Source organism: Benincasa hispida, chromosome 6 (assembly GCF_009727055.1).
Source record: "Benincasa hispida cultivar B227 chromosome 6, ASM972705v1, whole genome shotgun sequence".
NCBI lineage: Eukaryota > Viridiplantae > Streptophyta > Magnoliopsida > Cucurbitales > Cucurbitaceae > Benincasa > Benincasa hispida.
The window spans coordinates 40,794,911-40,819,892 of NC_052354.1; the positions used below are offsets into that span (position 1 = coordinate 40,794,911).

At 31.1% G+C, this 24,982-nt stretch overlaps 2 protein-coding genes and 1 non-coding gene across 3 annotated transcripts; 1 reads left to right on the forward strand and 2 right to left on the reverse strand.

Annotated features, from left to right (window-relative positions):
- Positions 1-804: 804 nt before the first annotated feature.
- On the forward strand, positions 805-2,494 carry LOC120079994 (UDP-glucuronate 4-epimerase 1). Its single transcript, XM_039034503.1, has one exon. The coding sequence runs from the start codon at positions 945-947 to the stop codon at positions 2,238-2,240; it is 1,296 nt and encodes a 431-aa protein (XP_038890431.1). The 5' UTR covers positions 805-944; the 3' UTR covers positions 2,241-2,494.
- An 8,777-nt stretch (positions 2,495-11,271) lies between these two features.
- Positions 11,272-11,377, reverse strand: LOC120080652. Its single transcript, XR_005482604.1, has one exon. It is a non-coding gene; the product is annotated as a U6 spliceosomal RNA (small nuclear RNA).
- A 1,194-nt stretch (positions 11,378-12,571) lies between these two features.
- On the reverse strand, positions 12,572-16,649 carry LOC120080499 (5'-deoxynucleotidase HDDC2). Its single transcript, XM_039035172.1, has 8 exons — positions 16,512-16,649; positions 16,009-16,133; positions 15,840-15,877; positions 15,340-15,450; positions 15,145-15,224; positions 14,591-14,627; positions 13,257-13,298; positions 12,572-12,996 (listed from the first exon to the last, which is right to left on the reverse strand). The coding sequence occupies exons 1-8, from the start codon at positions 16,647-16,649 to the stop codon at positions 12,893-12,895; spliced, it is 675 nt and encodes a 224-aa protein (XP_038891100.1). The 3' UTR covers positions 12,572-12,892.
- Between the last annotated feature and the right edge of the window lie 8,333 nt (positions 16,650-24,982).

A 24,982-nucleotide genomic window follows, 5' to 3' on the forward strand; every position in this document is an offset into this window, starting at 1 on the left:
AAAAAAACATACAAAGCGGTGATCAAAATATTTTTTTTCTTTTTTTTTTTTTAATTCAACCATATATGAAGTATAGATTAAAGAGAGAATTTCAAAAATAGAAAAATAAGGAAAATTATTTACGTAAAATATAAAATTTTAATATTTTTATAGAGACTGATAGAGGTTGATAGAAGTGTATCAATTATAATTGATAAAAGTCTATTATTGATATTATGTATATTTTTTTTTACTATTTTTATAAATAATTTGATATTTTTTTTTAATATGTGAAAATGTCCCTAGATTTTTAAATTTGCATCCTTGCTTTAAAAAATATATATCTCAATTCCCTTGGTTTGAAATTTTTATTCAAAAACAAATTTCAAAATCCAAAACCAAAATTTTAAAACTAAAAAAGTTTTACTTTTTAATTATTTTCTCACTTTTAAATTTAGAATTATAGAAAAAAATAATTAGAACACAAATACAATTTTCTTTAAAACAAAAATAATTATTAAACACATCACATCCACCCCTATTACTCCAAAAGAGACAATATATTTGAATTTCATCCATACCCCCATATTTCAAACATAATATTCTAAAAAAGAAAAAAAGAAAAAAAGTCGTAATTCGTTGAATTTTCTTCCTTTATAAAAAATAAAAACTAAAAAATAAAATTCCCCCTCCCTTCTCTCTATCACCGAAGGAAAATAATAATAATAATAAAATAAAATAAAATAAAAATCCATCCTCTCTGGCAGTCCTTTTTAACGCGTATTCACTCAAACGTGGGTTACCACTATATATAACCCTTTCATTTCCCTTCCTCAAATTAGCAGATTGAAAAAAACTTTGCTCTTCATCATCTGCACAACAAAATTTCCCCCATTTTCTCTTTTTTTCTTTTTCCAAAAAAAAAAAAAAAAAGTCCCCAAAATTATTCTTGATTAAAAAAAAAAATGCCCTCTCTTGAAGACGAGCTTTTCCCTTCCACCCCCGGAAAATTCAAGATCGACAGAAACCACCCCATGAACCGCCAATTCCACCGCTGTTTCGCCTCCACCAGCACCATGTTCTTATGGGCTCTCTTCTTAATCGCTTTAACGGCGTCGTATTTGAGTTTCCAATCCTTCGTCGATTCCGGTAGCCGGTATTTCTCCGCCTCCTGGGGCGGCATCCAATGGGAAAAACAAGTCCGTAACTCCGCTCAATCTCCCCGTCCCAACGGCTATTCCGTCCTCGTCACCGGCGCTGCGGGTTTCGTCGGTTCACACGTCTCACTCGCTTTAAAGAAACGCGGTGACGGCGTTGTTGGTCTTGACAATTTCAATTCTTATTACGACCCTTCCTTGAAAAAGGCACGCAAATCGCTTCTTTCCAATCACGGGATTTTCCTCGTTGACGGCGATATTAACGATGTTAGATTATTGGATAAACTCTTCGACGTCGTCGTTTTTACTCACGTGATGCATTTGGCTGCACAAGCTGGAGTTCGTTACGCTATGGAAAATCCTAATTCTTATGTTCATAGCAATATCGCCGGTTTAGTTACGCTTCTTGAAGCTTGTAAATCGGCTAATCCTCAACCCGCTGTGGTTTGGGCTTCTTCCAGTTCGGTTTATGGCCTTAATGAAAAAGTCCCTTTTTCTGAATCGGACCGGACCGACCAACCCGCTAGTCTTTACGCTGCTACCAAAAAAGCCGGGGAGGAAATTACTCATACGTATAATCATATCTATGGTCTGTCCATTACCGGGTTGAGGTTTTTTACGGTGTATGGACCGTGGGGAAGACCGGATATGGCGTATTTTTCGTTCACGAGGAATATTTTACAAGGGAAGCCGATTACGGTTTTTCGAGGGAAGAACCGGGTGGATTTGGCGAGGGATTTTACTTACATTGATGATATTGTGAAAGGGTGTTTGGGGTCGTTGGATACGGCGGGGAAGAGTACTGGTTCGGGTGGGAAGAAAACCGGACCGGCGCCTTATAGGATATTCAACTTGGGGAATACATCGCCGGTGACGGTGCCGACGTTGGTGAGTATATTGGAGAGGCATTTGAAGGTGAAAGCGAAGAAGAATGTGGTGGAAATGCCCGGAAACGGCGACGTTCCGTTTACTCATGCAAATATTAGTTCGGCTCGGAGGGAACTCGGATATAAACCGACCACGGATTTGCAAACCGGGTTGAAGAAGTTTGTTAGATGGTATTTATCGTATTATGGCTATAATCACGGAAAACCTGTAAATTAAAAAAAAATAAAAAAATTTATTTTTCTTTTTTCTTTTTCTTTTTTCTTTTTTGAATTTCTCTCTCTTAAATTAGGAATGAGGTGGGTATTTTTTTATATATATATAATTCGGAGGAAAGAAAAAAGAGGGGAAAAAAAAAAAAGAAGAATATTCTTTACTTCGAGGAGGGATTGCTCTGTTATTTTCTGTCTCTTTTTTGTAAAGGAAAAGAAAGCTCTTGAAGATAATGGCGACCATTTCGATTTTTTTTTAAATTTTGTATTTTGGGGTGTGGAGTATACGCGCTTTGAGGGAGTGTGGGGGATGTTGAGAGATTGGAGTGGGGCCAGCCGACAATATTTATATGAATAAAGAGAGACAGCTAAGAGTAGGGAAGGGGACGAGAAAGGGAGTTTTATTTATTTATTTATTATTATCATTATTTTTTTTAAATTTATTTTGCGAGAATGGAAAACCGTAATATACGGTAGAAGTGGGACCCACTAATCGCTTTCGTCGTACGGTAGCCGTTGGATTCGGCTGGGAAAAGAAATTTAAGCAGTCGGATTCGGTGTTTTCTTTTCCTTTTTTCCCTTTTTCCAGCTGGCAATGTGGTGGTCCCCACACGCTGTGAGATTTTGTTTCCTTCACCGACACTGAAGTTTCTTGGGGTTATTTGGGTAATTTTATTTTTTGAAATATTATTGTTTGATTTTCTAACCTCTCAAATTCTGAAATTTTTACCCTAATTCTCTCCTTTTTTTTTCTTTTTTTTTTTTAATTTTTTAAAAGAAATATTAAAATTCAATTAATTTTTTTTAATAATTATAAAAAATAAGAGAGAGAACTGAGAATAACGAAGTGAGAGTGCATATCAATTCTAACTAAAGTTAAGCTCACTTCCATTAAAATTATATTAGTTGGAATAATAGTTATATTTCTACCTCTTTTAAGTTTGGTTAAATTTTTCTTTTCTTAATTTTCACTCTAAACTATCAATTGTAGTCTAAGATAAGTGTTATAATGTAACAACTTAGCTAATTTGTTCATTAATTTTATCTTTTTTTTAAAAAGAAAGCATGTAGAAATCTCTATGAAATCTCTAATTTCTAATTAAACTAATTTATTGATTAATATACGAATTAACTATTGAACAATTTTGTCGAACCCAAAAAATTTAACAAATGTTTTGATTTTATTTGACAATGATTTTATTTTTATTTTTAAAAATTGTGGTTATTTTCTCATAAATTCTTACTTATTGTTTTCATATCTCCTGTGTGACATTTGAAAATTTAGCCAATTTTCAAAAATAGAAATAAGTTCTTGAAAACCCTTTTTTTAGTTTTTAAAATTTGGTTCTGATTTTCCTAAAATACAGACAACAAATTATAAAAAATCAATGGGTGGATATGTGCTTGTAAGCTTCATTTTCAAAAACAAAAAAACTTTAGTCCCATTTAATAATCATTTGATTTTTTAATTTTTATTTTTGAAAATTAAGCATATTTCATCCACATTCATTGCAATGATTTTACATATATTGGTCAAATTCTTAGTCAAATTTTAAAAACAAAAACAACTTTTTGAAAGCTATTTTTTTAGTTCTCAAAATTTAACTTAATTTTTTAAATTGTTGGTAAAAAGTAGATAAGAAATGAAGAAATTTAGAGGTAAAAGTAATATACATAAATTTCATTTTTAAAAGAAAAAATTAAAAACAAAACGATTACCAAACGATGTTTTAATTTTGCTCCATACACATGTTTTATTGTTTATGATTTTTTGTCCAATTTAAAAGTGCTAGTTGATTGAAAAAAAAAAATTGAAGCAAATTATTTTTTTTTTCCCCTACTAATTTTAATAGAATTTCAAAATTTATGCATTTCTTTCGATAATTTTTAAATTTACTAATTATTATGATATTGACTTCTACTTAGCATAATGACTTTCGACAATATTCGTCATTACCATATTGTCCAAAAAGACAATAATAATAGAAAAAAGGTACTAACTTTAGTTCACTCTACACTATATATCAAATCATAAATCTTAATTCCAACATCACCATATGTTTTTTTTTTTTTCTAACCATATTAGCTCAAACAATTGAATTTCCTCAACTAGATGTGTCATTTCTTTAAATAGAAGAACTCAATCCATTTAGGTTAAAAGACTTCATCTTTGTAAGCCATATCTTATCCATTATCCCTAAATGTCGTATGTTAGTACCACGTCTAATGACTCAAACTCTTTACTCTAGATAAATTTATGGTTTAAATTTTATCTTGGTTCATAGACTTTGAATCTAATTCTATTTTGGTTCATAAACTTTTAAACCGTTCGTTTTAATCCAATCACTTTTTAAAAGTGTTTATTTTATAGTCCCTACAACGAAAGTTTTGTTAAAATTTAAACGAAACTATGAGGCAACATGTATTTTTGGGCTCTATATGTGTTGAATAAGATGAAAATGAAGTAAAATGTCAACTAACAACATGCCAAAAAATAGTGAACGACCAAAATCTCGAACAAAAAATGACTTTCAAGTTATCCCATACAAAATCACTTTACCACCTTATTCAATATTGAAACGGTAGGTTTTTAGCGTGGTTAACTTATTTGGTAGCTTAGTCACAAAAAAAGACAAATCATCTGAACATTTCATTATTAAATTAGCAAAATTTTAATAGCAAAGACCAAAGTGAGTATTTTTAAAAGTTCAAGGACTAAAACAGACATTTTTAACATTTTCAAAAGTTTAGAGACTAAGATAGACATTTTTAAAAATTAAAGACCAATATAGAACAATATTCAAAATTCAGAGACCATAATAGTATTTAACCCTAAATTTATTCTTTATCCGTTAGAAATGTCGATCAAAATATTATGTCATTCTACCAATTGAGAAAATAAAAAACTTAACCTGGTATAGAAAACCATTCTTTCATTAATACTCAACCACATAATATTAGTAGACGTATGATTTTATTACTTGAGATATTTTGTGATGTTAGCCTACACAAACATATATAGTTCAATAGTAATTAACATGTACTCATTATTTGAAAGAGAAAAAAACGTTTTTGCATCGTCTCGTTTTTTTATTATAGTTGTAAGCATGATGTAAGAAATTTTCTCCTTCCGTCGGAGGTTGACATACCTTTAGTTTAATTTTTGTTTTTCTTGGTTTTTTTTTTAAAGGTCTTTGATGTTTTATTCCTTTTTTTAAAAATAAAATATACACTAAATTATTTTCACCTATAATCCAAACTTTATTCAATTGTTGTGTATGAAAAGCTTTAATTATGATATGGAAGCATATGTTCCAATAATATCTATTTCCCTCTTTTAAGTAGTAACCATCAAAGTGGCTTTTCATAAAAGAGAAAATGATGTCAAATTTTTCATCATTATCCTTCCATTTAATGTGAAATATTTTTTATTTTATTTTATTTTATTTTTATTTAAAAAGACTAGACTTTAATAAATAATGACATTGTGATGGGCTTATTAAATAATAAATTTTATTATGATTATTATTTTCAACTCAATTATGAGAGTTTTGCCACGCTCTTAATATTTAACCATTTTTTTATTGATAAATAAAATAAGAAGAAGTTTAAATTAAGCAAAAGAATATTAATTAATTTTATTTTAAAACCACGCATTTACACCCACCGACACTTTTGAAATAACTATTTTCAAAGCCGACAAGTGGAAGACTTTCATTGGTTGAATAAAGTTGAAAAATAAGAGAGAGAAAAAAATAATTTTGAGACGAAAATGGACAAATATGTCATCGTATTTTTATTTTTAACTAAATATTTTTCTTTTAATTTTCACTTTTTTTTAAGAAACAAAATTAATGTAATGCTTATCGCCTTATAATAATTAAGTTAAAATATTGTTTTGATTTTGTATGATAGAGCTTATAATATTTTAGGCTATACATTTACTTTCAATAATTTTTAAAAACATTTTCTCTAGTTAGTTTATTTATTGTTAACCTTTGAAGTGTCTAAAATATTCCTTATTTTTACTTTTTTAAAAAAAAAAAAATAAAAAAAAAATCCTTATTTTTACTGAATTTAAAAACAAATTTGGTTCAAGTTAAAGAACTCTAAATTTAAATTCAAAATTTTGAAAGTATTGGAAAAAATTAATACGTGATTAATAACGTCTATTTTTTAAAGACAAACAATTTAAAATAATTAATAATAAAGTTATAAAGCGTGATTTGTTAGCTTTCTAACTATTGTATCTTTTATTTTCTAAATTTTGAAAATAGAATTAAAAAAAAAACAATAGAGAAAGATCTTATTGCTCACTTAAAGTGTATATATATATATGTGTCGTATTTTTAATTGTTTTGAAAATAAGTGTACAATACATATTTTCTTTTAATCTTTTTATTTTTAAAAACATAAAAACGAAAATGGGTCACGACATCAATTTAAATATATTTATTTTACATAGTAATTTTAATTTTTACGTATAAAAAGTATAGCACACTCATATAGGTCTTGAAAGAAAACGGGTTTAAGAAATTCATAGTCGCTTGAAACTTTTCCTACATACTTCTTTTGGTATTATTATTATTATTATTATTATTATATATTTCAAAAAAGGTGAATGGTAATGAGATCTCAAGAGAAACGATTGATTTTTATTAGGAATATAGAATAAAATGTTAAAAATGATAGAGAATATTAATAGGTTAAAAATGCTCTAAAATATTGCTAAAATATAGTTATGCAATAGGTTTAAATTATAATTTTGTTCTTACACTTTGAATTTTATTTTATTTTGGTCTTTAAACTTTTAAAAACATTTGTTTCTGTCCCCGAACTTGATTATTTTGGTCTCTGCTGTTAATATTGTGTTAAGTAGACGAAATTTGTTTAAGGATGAAATTGCATCTAACATGGGATGAACAAGATAAAAGTGAAGTATTTATCAACAACCAACGTGCCAAATTAGTGAACAATCAAAATCTTGGACACAAGATAACATCTCCTATCAAAAATCACTTTACCATTAAATTCAATATTGAACCTATATTTCTAGTGTGGATAACCTATTTAGCAGCCTAATCATAAAAAAAATGTAAGTTATTTCACCAATATGTTTAAGAGTTAACAAAATCTTAATAGTAGTGACTAAAATAAATATTTTTTAAAAATTTATGAACAAAAATAGATATTTTTAAAAGTATAAAAACTAAAATATAATAAAATTTAAAATTTGGAGACTAAAATATGATTTAAATATATGTAATATTACTAAATTTTAGGACATTTACAAAATGTTAATTATATGGTAACTGAATTTCTTAAAATTTGTCACGGGCAGCGTGCTGGGCCGGTTTGTTAAAATTTAAGATATATGTGGGCCCCACTTCTTTATTTTCTTTTAATTTCAATTTCGTACGTGGCAGGTTGTGGTTTTTTTCTTTTTCTTTTTTGGTTTCTTTTTTCTCATAAATATTTTTAATAAAAAAATAGATTTTTTAAAATCCTTACACGTATATTTTATTTGTCAACCAACGTGGAAAAAGTTTTTTTATTTCATTTTTTTAATAAAAAGAAAAAAAGAAAAAAAAGAGAGCATATTAAAAGACTTTAAACAACCGCAATGATTTTTGTGGATTTAAATAACGTTTTCTTCTATGTTTTTAATTTACTAATTATTTATGTAATAAATTTTGAAAATAAATTAATAGTTAGCCTATTTCAAAAAGAAAATTTTAAAGAAAATATTAACTTATACCTTAAACTTTGGAAGTTGTATTAAAACTCTTTTATCAATTAGTTAAATTCCCAGCTTTTCATAAGCAAATTAAATAAGATTTTTAGTTAAGGTTTTATTTCGTTCAGACATCAATTCTAATTTAAATAAGTCTACATACATGTAAAATAAATACACAAATTTTTAAGATAATATTAATCAACTTATGACAATTTAGAAGTTAAATTAAAACATTTATATATTTTTTTTAAACAAAATCTAAAAGAGAATGTAAATTGATACACTTATGAAAGTTCATGATTTAAATCGTTACAATTATTAGTTTAGAATTTTAATTGATACAACTTGAAGTTTAAGATATTAAAAAAAAAAAAAAAACCTTCTTTTTTAATTTGTTGCTTTTCTTTTACAAATACTATTAATGATGGTTGATGTGTTGGGCATTTTCTCTTAAATGGAAGGAGGGAAAGTGACTATACTCTTCTTAGCCTCACTTGATTTGGTTTCATGATAATGTTATCCTAACAACTTATAAATAAAAAGTCACCTTCTCTATAAAACATCTATAAATAAGCAACATATCATAAAATATAGTTCATATGAGCATAACTCACCTGTCACTTGTAATATCGACTTCGAGGTTAGATGTCTAATTTTCCATTTGACACATAAAGTCAAATACACAAAGAAAAAAACACACACACGCATACACATATACACACAAAATAGTAATACGAGAGAATAGAATCCATCAATAATTATAAATCTTGAAGATAAAGTACAAATTCCACATGAAAATGCACAACTTTTATTATTAGGTAAAATTGGTAAGCTTATAAATTTGGTTGTTGTCAATTCGAGCATGACTATCTACGTTAGTGATATTCTCTGGTTACGTCACATTTTCAAGGAGGTGGTGTGCAATCACATTTCTCGTGAGGCACTGAGAGTAATGGTACCGCTCACAATCTAGCTCCTAGGGGTTTTAACCGACTCTACTTATCTGTGAATTGGAAAAATTCTTCCATAGTTAGTCCTATTGTATTTACGGGCGATTTCTTTTCTTTAGTTTTTTAGCCCAATAGATATTTTCTGTTTGATTTATGAATATTTTCTTAAAAAATTGATCGTCGCCAATCCGAACATAGCTCATTAAATAAGACACATAATATCATTCCAAAAGTCAATAGTTAAATATAACTCCCACAATTGTAGAGCTTAGAAAAGAGGGGGGAAAACTTGATTGCTATACAGATGGTTGATGCTTGGAATCTTTTTTAAGTTGATGAAAATGACAAATAAGTGAGTTATATCCTTTAGCCATTCTAATTTGGTGTAAATATGAATCCTATAGAACATCTAAATCAATCGAGTAGGTAAAATATTACCAATTCATATAACTTTTCTTTTTTTTTGGTTGCTATTAAAATTTGGTAAAACTTTCTACTAATTTAATTATAGGTATGCATAGCTTTTCAAAATAAAACAAAAAATTATCTATACGTGTCGATAGGAGTGAACACCATAAATTATGTAGAATCATATTTCAAAATTCATAAATTTATGATGAACTTGGAGTTGACCTTCGAAGGTTAAAAGTGATTTATAAAAATATAACCTTTTTCTTTGTGTTTGACATAAAGAATGGTTAGTAAATCTATTAAAATCACTTTGAAAACATACATTTATTAACTAACTTTTAGATTTGGATAAACTTAGATGTCATTTTTAATAAAAATTTTAATTTTCAATTATACCATATTGATTTTCTTTAAAATAAAATAAAGCTATTAGAGCAAACAAAATATAATGCTTTAAACAATTATTTAAAAATTTATAAATTATAAAAAAAAAATGCATTTTTAGGTTATTTTAGTTATTATATATAAAATACAATAATTTAATATTTACCAAACATAGTAACCAACTTGTAAAGCTATCTTTCTAAAATCACAATTAACATCAATTAATCTAAAAGCGGTAGCAATCCCAAACTATACCTTAATCATTTTTAAAAAAAATTTAAGATTTAAGAATTAAACAGAAACATCGGTTAAAGTTGAGAGTTTTGATAGAACGTAAACAATCTATTATAGAGAAAGCAAGGAGAAATGTGATGCCTCTCATTTGTTGATAATTACCTATCAAAATTTTAGAGAAAAATCACATCCAATTTTAGTTTAAGTTCAAGTTAAAGTGACATTTACCAAAATTTCTTGGCCTACTCTTATGCGATTCTAAAAGAATTGTTAAAAGTTTACATTCCTAGTATTGGATGCATCTCACCTAACTCCCAGAAAATTCTTTGCTTCTTTATGTTGTTTTGTTAATGTCAATCTCATCTTAACACTTAATCTCTTCTACAATTCCCAATTTTAAATTGATCAAGGATGTTACATCCAAAATCCTAAAAGTATAATATTATTACTATATATCTTACTCAAGAAATTCCGTTTAAAAGAAGAAAAAAAACTCACGAACAAAAGAGAATAGTACAAAAAAATAAAGATAAAAGTGTAAATCTTGAAATCTAAATACCAAATTGAAACAAACCTCAAATTGTAAGGATAAAATTGTAACGTTTTAAAACCTAGATAATAAATTGAAACCAAGCTCAAAACTTAAGGACTGAATGTATAACATTTTAAAATTTAAGTGCGGAACAAAAATTAGACCCGAAACTTACGGACCAAAAAAGTATTTTGAGATTACAATAGAAAACTTCTTATAACAACTAATAAATAAAAATTAAAAGACTAAGAAACATAATGTTTTATGTGTCCAAATATATGATGTTTTAGCTTTGTGTTCCATTTGAATTTAATTTTAGGAAAAAAAATAATAAGTTGAACAAGTCAATGAATAATTATCTTAATTGCAGAATGGAATTATAAATCCTCCATTGTCTACAATAAGAAGTTTGGAACTCCATTCATTGTGTTGACATTAGCAATGTCTTCTATAGGAGAACTATTCATTTCCTTTAGAAAATACTAAGAAAAAAGAATTACATATCGCTTTCTAATGGTAAAATCATCCTTCTTTATGTAACCAAATTTGGACATTGCATGTATCTTGCAATTGATGAAGTTGAGAACTTTAGTTTGCTATAAAACTATAGCATTCGAACGATATTTCTCAATTTACTCGAGCATGAACAAATATGTTTCTTGACCTCGAATGATGTTACACACTATTAGAACCCAACTATCATGATGCTTGCAACTCATGAAAGAAATCGACCACTTAGGAGGTGCCAAGATGTGGATTAAGTATCTTAAGCCGTGGATTATGTAATGTCCAAGATTCCTACTATTTCTTGATTTGTGGTGTCATCCTTGCATAGAGTCATGTTAACCTTCTTTGTATAGTTTCATTTTTATCATATGCCCCATATGTAGGGTGGCCTAGGAATTTTTTTAAGAGACGAGCAAAGAGATAACATGTTGAAATAGCCTAAGTTGATATGCAGGGACAAACTCTCCTATGCAGCACAAGATAAGTAGTTGGTGTGGTCAAGTTGTAGAGAATGTAGGGCCACTCCTAAGAGAGATGGCTCATCTCCCGAACTAAATCTTGACAATTGCAAGTCTTCAGAGGAGCTATTGGATTCATCATCATGATCATTGGAATGAAGAGGATTTGAGGACTTTCCTTCTAAGGAAAAAGTGCGAACTTATTTTCTGTGACGCCTAAGTTTAGGAGGGAGACATAAATGAACCGAGATCACATCTGAATGAGAAGAATTTTGAGAACATGAAAGTATGGTTAGGAAAAGTTTAAAAGAATTTAATGCCACTATCTATGCCAACAAAGTGCATCTTCCTTTTTGGTGGTTCAATCATAGAAACTCCAAAGTTAAGCGTGCTTAACTTGGAGTAATTCTATGTTGGGTGACCTCCTAGGAATTTTCCTTGGATGTAGGTGAGTGGGGACAAAACATGGTGAAAAGACCCGTGTTAGTTTGTGGGGAGACACTCTTAGAAGTATCAAGACAAGCAAGGATCACGTTGCCATGCCGTAAGGGATGTTGGGAGTTGTCGGCGCCATCAGGTACCGAATTCAGGTTTAGATCATGGGCATTAAGATTAAGAAAAGGGTTTAAGAAGCAAAAAAAACTCACGGGAGCTTAAATAGTGAGTTATCGTTCAAACCCAAACTTGACAAAACCTTCTCTCCCAAATAGGAGGAGAGATAAAAGAGACGGATAGAGAAATTATATTTTTAAACTCGCACAAGATTGGCATTGTAGTTTACAAATATAACAATGGCAACCAAAAAACTTTAATGCACCTGCACAGACTCTCACCCCAAATGAAGTTAGGCTTAAGAAACCAAAAACACTCTTAACCCAACTCAACTCAGACCCAAATGCCCCCTTAGTCATCTACTAATCCAATTATAACCTCCTCTCTCTTCCCTTTGCTCGTATAGTCTGCACTTTACGAGCAACCTGCACTCCACTCAAAACATTATCAATTTAGACATAATCATACTTTATAGAATATAAAGTCTCCCAAGGAAAACATTCCTTTCCCCCAAGGAGAGATTCCTCCATATGGGACCCAATTCCAATTTGCTTCCTATTCAACAGAAAGACATTAGGAAAGGAGAATCATTGAAGTATAATGGATGCAAGAACTATTCAAGGAAAAATCTCAATACACCCACCACATAATGACACAACATCTAACTGGAGCATTGGGTAGGCTTCACTGACACCATAATTTAGAGGTGTTGGCTTCTTAGGATGATGCAAGTATGGTCTCTTGCAATTCAACAAAAAAAATGCTTACAATGATTATGGATGACAGTTCTGGAGATTTTGCTTAAAATGATCAATGAGAATAGAAAATCAAATAGAAGAAATAAATCTTTGCCAAACAAACTGTAACCTCAAATTTTTGCTGTAAATTGTTATCTTAATTCTCTGAAATTTTGGTTGTTGCGCCGTCATTGACGTCCCTTCTTCTCCTTGATACTATTTCAGATGCCCAAGCTCGTCCCAGTTCTGTCTGAAACTTTCCTGCATGAAGATAAGTGGAATAAATGTGTGATTGGCATGTCCAAGTGCTAATAGATGACTTGGGACAAGAAGTGCTTTGACCAATTAAAAGTACTTTTCAAAATGGATAAAATGCAGCTGAAGCAGTTTTAGAGAACGAGGTTTCACTAACTTGTTCCCGAAGTGCTTATATAATAAATGCTTCACTTCAATCCACCTTTTTTCAAAAGACGTGCCAAACACACAATAAAGAAAAGACAAAATAAGAGAAATAAATGTACCCGCAGTTGACTGAAAAAACTCGTCCAAATCCTTTCCTTGCTCTGCACACAGACAAATAACTTTGATTACCTTCAACAGTTGTATTTAGCATGGTAAGAGATCTTAATAAGAATAATTATTTAAGAATAAAATGATCTAATAACCCTATTGAAAGTTTTAGAGGAAATATTAGTTCCAAGAACTATGCAAGTCCAGTAGGAAACAGAAATATCGTGACAAGACAAGTATTCCTTGCAATATCCCCCAAGATCTATTTGTGATACTCATTTAATGAATTGTGATGACCTTTTTTTCCGTTCTTCTTTGTTTGATTTTAGCATCCTTTTCTTAGTTCCCATATCCTAGTCAGGGCTATCAACCAATTCATTCCTCTTTTTTGCTCTTGCCTTCTTAACCTGGTAAGACGAATTCGGTTACTTCTTTCTTGTTCTTCTCAACCATATTTCCAAGTGATCTCTGACAATTGATTGAGCTCTTGCCTCTTTGTTGTGCGCTTCAATAATTATGTGTAAGTCAAGGTTCTCGGTCTTTTAATCTCTCAGAGGCATCAGCACTAACTGGTTAGTTTGTTCTTTCTTAAGTTGCCTATCTTGGTCTGTTAGTTCCTCTCTTTGATGCTAAGGTTTTCCTTCCTCGCTCGAGCTGGAAACTTGTGAATAAGGTCTCCTTCAAGGGTGATGATTGTCAGTCTTCTGTTTTTTTACAATGCCATTTTTATTAGTTTTAGAGACTGGACTTTGGAGTTGGTCTCGGTGGGAATGAAAATGTACTAGTGTGCTACCTTAACATACGGAAATAAATTTATTGACAAGTGCACGTATAAGTTGCTTGCTATGTTTCAAAGTACAAGATAAACATTCCTGTCGTTCTTAGCTAAGACTCTTGATAGTTCAACAAATTTGGGAAACAAAACCTACCCTTTCTCCTTAGTTTTTGTGATTCTTGATGGACGCAGTTTATGAGATGAACCGGCTATAAACATGAAGGGGAAAGAGAATAAAATTATCAACCTCCTGAACTCAATTTAATGAACTTTCAGTAGTTTACCTAGTTTCTTAAAAAGTTTATGTTTCGATTACGTATCACTAAGTTTCTGAGGCAATTTTGCAAGCATGTAATCTAATCATGGAACTTTGTCAATAGGATTTCAAGATTTCTGCAAACCGTTGTTACTTTGTCGAACAAATGTCAACAAGATTTGTACTTTCCTCCTCTCATATTTAACCTTTCAAATTTGACATATGCTATCCATTAAAGAAAGCATCTGCTTTTGAGAAATAAGTCTAACAAGTAAAAAATGTATGAAAATAGATATCAGGAAAAGAAGACTGACCATTTTCATACTCTAAAGCTTGAAGTATCATCTCCAACTGAACAAGCCATGAAAGGTAAATATAGGTTAACCGTTATGCACAGAAAACAAAAAAGTTCTTTGCTGTCGAGCATAATTCCCAAATAAAACTATCGTGTATACTCCCTGGTCAAACTGTTAAATACATTTCCACAATGCTCAAAGCCTCAATCGGGACACTAAAAATATCTTATTCTACCCCATTTTTCTCACAAATTTTCATCAACCAACTACTGCTACAGTTACCTGCTGCTTCTTTATCCATTATAGGCTATGCAATAACTTCATTATTTACTCCCAAATCCCAATAACAATCAGCTGAGAAAGATGATAACTTATTTATCTTAACATGTCAATTTATAGAATTTAAATATTTGACTATAAGTGATAAAATTATTGTTTACAGTGCATGCAGCTTATGTGCAAGATGCTTGTTTGAAAGAACTACAAAAAGACAACATCATCGGGGTCAAGCATGAGCAAACATTAAACATGGAGCTTAGTTATGTAACTTGCTAAGTTAGATAGTTTATTACCTTATCAAGATCCTTCACAATTTTAGCTTCTGGTGAACTGTTATTTTCATAGTCCATCCACAATTCACCGATTTCCTTGGCTGCAGTTTTCACACATTTTAAAAAGGTCTTGACAGCCAAAACATGATATGTGCAGGAAAAATATATCTTGACCATTGGGAATGAAAATCAAAATAAATGATTGGATGTGCATACCTCTCAACCCACCACCAAGCAATTTGCACATGTGGTCTAATGCTTCTTGTTCTCGTCTAATCTTTTCCGACTTTGAAATCCCATCAAATGGGGTAATGTCACCAACAATTGCTGTTGGTAAAAGTCATGGACAAATTTCATTTAATAACAGCATTCCAACAATACAGGATGAATATGGTTGAATACTTGAATGCCTACAGAATACTTGAAATAGATTGACTTCTCGTCCTTTCCGAGGCTATATATTGATCTAGTCTTTCAATGTTACACTTTTAGGGAAACTATCAAACGGTTAGAAATCAGAATTCCAGTTCAAAGAAACCTAAGACCCCTTGAACATGAAATTTGTTTCAGAAAAACATATAAGCAATAATATCTAAATCATCCTAACCCAACATTAGATAAAAGATGTTATTATTGTCTCTTGTAAGGATAAGTTCAAGTCCAAATGACATTGAAACATAAAATAACAAAGGAAGGGACAAGAAAGTATATCTCACCTTCTGCAATGTCATGTACAATTGCCATTTTTATACACCTGAAGATATACATAAATACAGTATCAAAACACCTTCCACACACCTCTACAAGGGGCCAAAAATAACGATAAAGAATGAAGAATGAAACATATCATAAGAGCTGAACAATAAAACGTTAGGAATAACAAACTTGTCTCTATCGACGCCCGGAATATCCGAACTAATGAGTGCCATTATTCCCATTCGGTACATATGATCTGCTATGGATTCCGGATCCTTAACTCTCCTCTGAACCCATCCAGTTCTTTTCGTAGTCTAATTCAGATTGAAATAAAATAGCATGAACAAACAACACTTGAAAACTTGAAAATAAATAACAAGAACTAGATTACCGTTTGGTTTAATAGGAGTCAAGCTATGAATGAATAAAGGGGAATTCAGACATTAACGTTTAAATAGAAAATCGAGAATGAACTTCATCCACTGTTTTGGAAGCTATAGAAATACAGAAAACTCGACAGTGTTCACCCCACATGCTTATAAACCCTAAAAAAATTTCATTACTCCGCTAACTCTGGTTCCATTCCATTTTTTTTCTTTTACCCCTTTTGCTATCATTTCTAGCGAAGATGTACACATCAAAAAACTTGAAACTAGAGTGTGAATTGTTGGAAAGGCAGCATTTAAGGTTACCTTGAGGCGCTGACAGAGGGTGAGAAAATCAATAGCGGAAGAAGCTGAAGCTGGTATGTCAGTGGAAGGAGGAAGAGGATTAAGAGCAGCTCCGCCGTGGAGGGGCGGCGAAGAGGACGGAGCTTCTTCAGTTGCCATAAATGAAGGAGGTGATTTGAGAGGAAGACTGAGATTGAAACGAAGTTGTCGGCTGGGTGAAGAAGAAACGTAATGGAGCTCAACTCCGTGTTCCGTACACCTTGAGATCTTTGCAAACTAATTTTATTGCTTTCAGAAACTTTTGATAATGAAGTAGTAACACGCTTTAAATATTTAATTTCTATCGTAAAAATTAAGTCATATATCAATTAAAATCTTAAAATAATTTGGAGAATTTAAACATTGATAGATACTTATCGACTTCTGTCCGCTTCTATAAATAAAATATTAAAATTTAACTGTTATGTGTAAATAATTTATCTTATTTTTCTATTTTGTGTAAATAGTTTATTTTAATTTTTCTATTTTTGAAAATCCTTCCACTAATAATTATATCAATTTAAACTATAAACTGTGGAGGTTTAATTAATTTCAACTTCAAATTAATAATCGTATTAATTTAAACTTTTAACTTTCATAAATATATCAATTTAGATCTCTAACTTTCACAAATGTATCAATCTACATTTAGTGTGAAAATATCACACAAAATATATAATGTTTTCAATTAAACTTAAAAATTATCATAACTGGGTCGATTTATAACCTTTTAATAGGATTATATTTCAAAATCGTCCATGCATAAATTCTCATATGTATAGACCTCTACAAATGTCGATATAAGAAAATTGACGATTATAATTTGAATGGACAATTTTCAAATAAATCTTAATTGAGAGTCCACACTTATTCCCTTATGTGAGTTTAGAGGTTTAATCGATATAATTACGAGTTTCACACGATGTCTATTCAAATAAAACATAATGAATAATTTAAATTGATATGCTTATGAAAGTTAAAGGTCTAAATTGATACAACTAGTAGTTTAGAGTTTAAATTGACGCAACCCCAAAATTCAATGATATGTATTGATATTGCCCAAGATTTAATCGAATTGTTATCTATATGGATTAATAAACTAATCATGGATCAAATATGTTTGAAAGTAGACATTACATTGTTAGAAATTTGAAAGTAGTTAAAGCTACCGTCTATATGAAGGAACTCTTATACGAGAGTACCTATGAGCAGAGGCGGATATTTCCAATTCATTGTGACATCAATTCCACACATACATTCAAATGTACAGATATGCATTCACAACACTAAATTACTAGCATGCTTAAAGGATAAATAAATAAGAGACTGGGAGAACATACTAGTTGAAGACTTTTATTCACTTGAAATCTCGCTCTCGCTAGAACAGCAAGTAATCATTCAGCAACTCTCCAAATGTCTACCACAAGCGGCTTCGCACGAACACAAAGAAACAGAGACGACACCACCACTCGGAGCCCTTGGTATTCTTGGAGCGAAAATCCAAAGGGTGGGTTTTGTTCGGATTTGGTGGAGAGGAGGAGGAAAAGAGATCGTATACCATGATCAAGCAAGTGGGAGAAAGACTCGTTTATCGTGTAGGAAAAGCTAAGCGATCGTCTATACGATCGTTTAGTAAAGCTCGGGTGCTAAACGATCGTTTAATAAAAGATAAGCGATCGTTTAGTAAGTAGTGCGAGTGGGGGTGTAAGCGATCGTTCAACACTATCGTATAGGCTCTGATTTGGAGTGAATTCCATCTTGTGTAGCTGAGTTCCCATCTCCTAAATCAGACGAATCCCCAAAGTGGTAGGTTTGAGTCGGCGTTCTGGCCACTCGCACTCAAGCAAATTAAAGAACCGCCCTCAATGGTAGGAGTTCCCAACTCACTCAGGATTGAGGTCATGTTACCTATGATCATCTTAGTGAAGTGAAGTATTTGTCATGAACGGGGTTATATGACGAGACGTTAACACTTCGTGGTCTGGTCTTATACAAACTATTTGTATAGAACGCCCCCGCTCGCATGTCCCCTACACAAATGATCAGGAACGGACCATCTGTGATAAGTCACAACACTTGTAACTATGCCACAAAGCGGGCCACATCCGTAGCATTACTAGGATAAGGTTTCCTTCCTATATCCATACACTACCGACCATTTTGGTTATCACTTAAGACATGATCCACTTGTATGTCACCATATACATGCTTAAGTTATATAAAGGCAACCAGTGATTTTAAGTTTATTGGGTTGTGGTGAAGAAAATAAAACATCCAAATGTGCAAAATCAAGAAGTGAAGTAAATATCATATATTATTATACATCACAAACGTTCGTACAAACTGTTTACATACTATAGAACACGAGAGTTTAGGGCATCAGCCCCAACACTATAGTGATTTTGTTTTTAGTTTTATATTTTTCAAATTTGTAGTTGTTTCCTTATAAATTATATTTTATATATTTTTTATAAACATTTGAATTCTCAATCAAAACTTAAAAAAGAAAACTACTTTGTTAGTCTATGTTTGACAATGATTTGGTTTATAAAAACACATTTTGTAGTTCTATTTGGTAATGATTTTGTTTTTGAGTTTTTGTTTTTGAAAATTAAAACCTATGACACTACTTTCACATTCAAATTTCTTCATTTGATATTTACTTTTTACCATTGATTTAAAATCCAAAGTCAAAATTGGAAAACTAAGAAAATTAGTTTTTAAAAACTCGTTATTGTTTTTGAAATTTGGCTGAGAATTCAAAAGATACAAATCATGGTAAGAAATAAGGAGGAAATAAACTTGGTTTTTAAAAATTAAAAACAAAAAACAAAGGTTCGTTAGTAACAAGGGGAATTGGAGTGTATAGCCGAATTCGAGGTTTCATTATGAAAAATGGCAAAATCGCCAAGGAATAAGAATTATGGTAACTCACATGATATGCACATGGCCACAAATTACTAAATCCCCGATTTGCCCTTGCCTTGTTCGTAGATGTTGTTGTTGATGAAACTACAAATAATTTTGCTCATGTAGTAACATAACCTATGTATTTATTATTATCTTAGATTATATTTAACCACTTTTTAAATTTATCTAACCTTAATAAAATATCCAGATTTTTCTACCAAATTTATATTTGAAATATCTATATATTATTAAAACTTTTTTATCCATATATCTTATTCAAATCTCTATATTGTTTTTCATAATTGTATATATACATTATCAATGAATTAGTTGTATATTTCTCACATTTTTAATAAATTAGTTGTATGTGCTATTTTTTATATTATTTTAACGTTTTGGGAAAATAAATATCACTTTCTAAAAAAATGGTCCTGCGTTGATGGTACAATCAATTGGATTGTTGCTCCATACATTGCCCATAATTTTTGTTACATCGATTTAGGTTTTCTTGTGGTTTATTTAACAAACTATTGTTTTTGCTATAACTTTACAATTAAGATTTGATTTAAAATAAACCAATATCTTTCTCATTTTTTCCTCTTTTGAAATTTAAATTTATGTTTAATATAAAAATTAGATTTTGATAACTACTTCACGAATTGATTTAAAATAAACAAATTTCTTCCTCATTTTTCTCATGATTCAAATTAGTTATTTGTTTTGATTTAACTACTTTTCGAAAATATTCAGAATTAATCAATATTTAATTTGTTTATCACCATTTGGATTTTATTTATAATACATCTTTAGATTTTATTGTCACACCCCCACCTAGACTACTCTCTGAGCCTAGGAAAGGACGTGATGCAACTGTTATCAATCCTTTTGCTGACACTTACTACCTAATAACTCTAGCAGAAATAACTCTATACCAACATGCAATCTCAAGCACAACGGCTACCTCTATGACTAAAAACATTAAGTTTATACACAAAACATTTCCAGAGATTACATTACTAGTTTCATAAGTCCCTATACCTAAAACCTTATTCCCTATATGAACAACTATAACATGTGTACAATATTTACAGTAACCATCTACCAGACGGGTTACAATAATTTTTGTCCTTTAGTGGCAGAGTAGATGCATTGCATAGTTACCTCCTGAGGATTTGACTGCTACTTGGAGGAAAGAAAAACATTTGAAAAAGGGGTGAGTTTGCTAGCCCAGTGAGTGACTTAAGAAAGAAAACCGATTCTCATGCAAAAGTTTCAATAAAGAGATCAAACTAAAATGATAAATCTCTACAGTAACCTTGTACCGAGATATAAACATTTTCCAAACATAAAACATATAAAGTTGTTTTCATCATAAAACATAAATTGTTCCTTAGTTGAGAATAACCCTGCTGTGGTTAAATCCCAACGTCAACTGCTTAATTAAGAGAGAACCCCTTTGCTCAATCTTTTACTATAACTACCTACGTGCACGTGGCCATAACTAAGTACCATCATACCAAATATCCCTTAGTATCGAGTTGCTCGGATACCTTCTTAAATGTCCCTCGGTATCGAGTTTCAAGTAAAACTAGTCATACAATGATTTTCTCTTTAAAACATGTAAAACATAACACATAGAAAACATGTCTTTAAAGAAATTAACACATGCTTGGTGTAACACACACAATTAGTTTTTCAATAAACTCTCATACATGACATGCGTACAAAACATAACTCATGGTTTGCTTGGAATTTACTTTGTAAAACTAGCTAGCATGGGAATAATCTTTCTTTAAAACATGGTTATTTAGTCACTCACAACTTTTATAACTATTCTTCAAGGGTCGATATGCTTCTATCACTGGTGTCAATTATGTGGACACAAAAGCATATATTGGCTACTAGCATAGGTCTCCCTTTTGAGACTAACCCCTAAGTAAGCTTTGCGCTTAGTCTTCCCTTTTGAAGATTTTCACTCAATGCACCTTGCTGTATGTCTTCCCACTAGGAATTTCTTTGAGATTTGGCTCATGCAAAGCTTCCAATCGCTCTTCACAACCGCAACACCACTTATGCAACCAACATTTTTCTCTCCAAGTGTTCTTACAGCTGCACATGGTCGTCCACAAGGCTGCTTATGCGTTCAAGACTTCATTGAAATCTCTCCTCAACCTACACAGCAGGTCCAACACATGGAAAAGCTCAGTCCTTGGTCCGTTCGAGTGTTTTCTTCGAGCTGCTAGCTTACTCAACTCAAGTAGCTGCCTGCTTGTTCATGAAATTCCATATCCAAATTACGAAATTAATAACTCGAATTTTAGAGCTCATCTCAAGAAATTTCCTTCTACAAACTTGTTAATAATTATCTCATGAATCTTACCTTAAAATTTCAACTTCAGAATCTTTGTGGTCTGTCCTAAAGACTCAATTCTTTAACGATGGCCTGGATTCACCTGAGAATAGAACCTCTGATCCCTTTCTCCTTTTTCGGCCTTATCCCGATGAAGACTTCTTCCAACAGTGTCACCTCTGAAAGTAGACTATTAAATATTTCCAACGATACCAAGATCTCTAAATTTTCACGGAGGAAATGTTCAAACTGATCGTTTGAAGTTTGCTTTCCACCGCTTCTCATTAAAGTATAGCATGACACCTTCAGCTTTCATGGAGTTAAATCCGGTGCTTAAGATAGTTGGTGCTTTTAATCGATGGTTAAGACTGATAAACGCATGCTCCATCGTTTAGCTCACCGCCCCATCATGTAGCTCATCGTTCAGTGACCTCACGCTGATGTTGATCACCCAACGATTTCGCTCTCGCCCATCGCGCAACACACAGCCCCATCGCACAACTCTTGCTCATCGTGCAGATCTCATTGATGCTCATTGTGTAGCGCTGACGCCTATCGTCTAGCGCCTATGCCCATCGCGTAGCGCCATCACCCAACGTCATCGTCTAATGCTGATGCCGATTGTGTAGTACCAACGCCCCATCGCTTAACGCTATCCTCCATCGCATAGAGTTATCGTTTAGCGCGACAATTCGCATCGTTTAGCGCCGCACATTGCCACACGATCGTCTACTACATCGCTCAGCACCGCTCACAACTACACGATCGCCTACCGCATCACATAGCGCCGCTCATTGCTACACGATCGTCCAACACGCACAACTCCAACGCCCAGTGCCCACGCTCGCACACACTTGAGGTTGCCGCATGCATGCTAACTTTTAAAGACTTGGTTGCCATGTACTTATCCACGCATAGTTTTTCTCTCAGCCACCATTTGGCTTCCTTTAATACCTAAATAACCTCTCGAATGAGCAAGGCCAATGCCCTTGGCTCAACTCCAACGCTTAGCACAAGACCAACGCATTGACAAATACTTAGCCATTTTTCTAGCTTCCAACGCTTGTGTTACACTTAGCCAATTTTTCTAACTTCACCCAAGAGTCAAACTTTCAAATTCAATTTTTTCTTCTAACTTTTCACAATTTTCTCTACAATTACACATTAATTCTCACATCAACCTACTCACCACACTAGTCTCAGTAGGCAACATGCACAAGTAGGGAAATTAGGGCTCAAGGTTCACATTTATATTATTTTATTCATTTTTATTATTCTAAATTTGGATTAATTTTTTTTATTTTAATTATGATTTTATGGAATATTTTATACATATTATCATCTAATAAACTATACATTTCATTTAAATTTGATCATTTTTTGTATTTTTTCATGACCTTTTATTCATTATCATCTTATTATTTTATTAAATCATTAATTTGTCTTTTTGACAAACAAATAAGTATTCACTTTTGCAATATTGTTGATTTTGCTATGCCTCTACAACGAGTTAGGTTTTTTTTATAGGTTTTTGTTATTGATGAAGTTATAAATACAGTGTAATTAATGGAATTATGAATATAGTGTAATTGTAAATAAAAGTACTCCCTTCCTGATTTTTCTCTTTGAATTATATTTGAATTTATATTTTACTATCAAATTAAATTTTATCTAACTACTCATCGATTTTTTTTTTAATCAGAATAAACAAAAACTTACTGTTTTTCTCTCCAATTTATATTTGAATTTATCTTTTTATTATAAAAAAACTTTTGATTTGTTTATATGTTTGTTACAAATTCAATTTTATTTAAATAATTTTTTTATTTTATACATATTTTTATCAAATTTAATTTGATTTTTTTAAATATATTTTCGATTTTTTCAATTTTTCATATACAACCATGTAAAAATGGCTTGTTAAACCTAGAAAGAAACATATAAATGAGAATTAAATTTTAAATGTTTGAAACATGTGGGTATGTATATATATTTTCCAGTTTATTATTAATATTAATATTGATAAAATTATTTTTATTAGTATTATTCTTCTTCTTCTTATTATCATAATAATTATTATTTATTAAAATAAGATAACAAAAAATCCTAAATCTCATATTTTTCACTTAGCCACCCCAAAATCTCATGTCCTCGATCGTTGGTTCAGCAACCCTTTCTTGAATTCCATCATCTTGGCTAGCTTTTAACGACCATCCTCGTTAGATTGCCGACCTTTTTTTGCTTGTACACATGTTTTCTGCTTTTGTTTCTACTTTGAACATCATTTTCAATAATGACGTTATGGGATTGATAATGTTTAAAGTTGCTTTCAAGATCCAATGAGCAAAATGGTCACATGGAATGAAGATGATGAGATTCCCTACAACTGGTTTGGTGTCTAAAACGCAATTATACTTCTAATGGTCACATCATCATGAAGTTGCAATTTATTCACATATTCACTTACCAACAACAACTTTACTGGTAAAATCAACTTTGCTCTTTCTCATATTTCTTTCTCATATTGGAGGAAGTCTATTGTTATATACATTCATAAGTTTCTAATGACCCCAATCGACTGCTCGTCATCCTCCCTTGCACAAATGACCATATTGGGCGATTTTTAATTTTGCTTATGGAATGTTTAGATACTATGTATTTGTTGTGGTTATAGAATGTCTAGGTAGAGTGTATTTATGGTATTCGTGTTGTTTTTGGAGCCGTGTATCTCTGCATTTTCATTTGTACTTAATTTTGTTGTTGTAGGGTAGTTTTATCATTCACTAATTAGTATTTTTTTTATTATATAAATTTGTTTTGCTATTTTTATAATTTTGATTTTTTTTTTGTCATTTTTCCAAATGAAACTTTAAAATTTGTTATTTATTTTAGTAACAATTTCATTTTTTGAAACTTAATGAGTGTTTAATGAAAAATTGAGGTTAAAAATATAAAATATTGAAACCAACTCAAATTTTAAAAGTAAAGTTGAAACTTAGAAACTAAATTAAAACAAAACTTAAAACGGTAACCAACAAACAAAAACTAGACGTAAAACTTAACCCAAAAGATATTATTCCCAGAATAACAAGTTAAAAAATTCATGTTATTTTGGGCCTAACTGAGCCCAATATGCCCAAAGCCCAAAAGAATCTATAAAGAGGTTTCTGGAAGGAAAATGTCCCTCAGTTCT

Bases quoted from the DNA above. Each gene is read 5' to 3' on its own strand.
- LOC120079994 (XM_039034503.1), top strand. From the start codon at position 945: ATGCCCTCTCTTGAAGACGAGCTTTTCCCTTCCACCCCCGGAAAATTC.
- LOC120080499 (XM_039035172.1), bottom strand. From the start codon at position 16,649: ATGGCAACTGAAGAAGCTCCGTCCTCTTCGCCGCCCCTCCACGGCGGA. The intron at 15,878-16,008 runs GTTTGTTATTCC...GTATATCTTCAG, and splicing joins CCGGGCGTCGATAGAGACAA to GTGTATAAAAATGGCAATTG. The intron at 12,997-13,256 runs GTACATTTATTT...ATCTTCATGCAG, and splicing joins GTTTTTTCAGTCAACTGCGG to GAAAGTTTCAGACAGAACTG.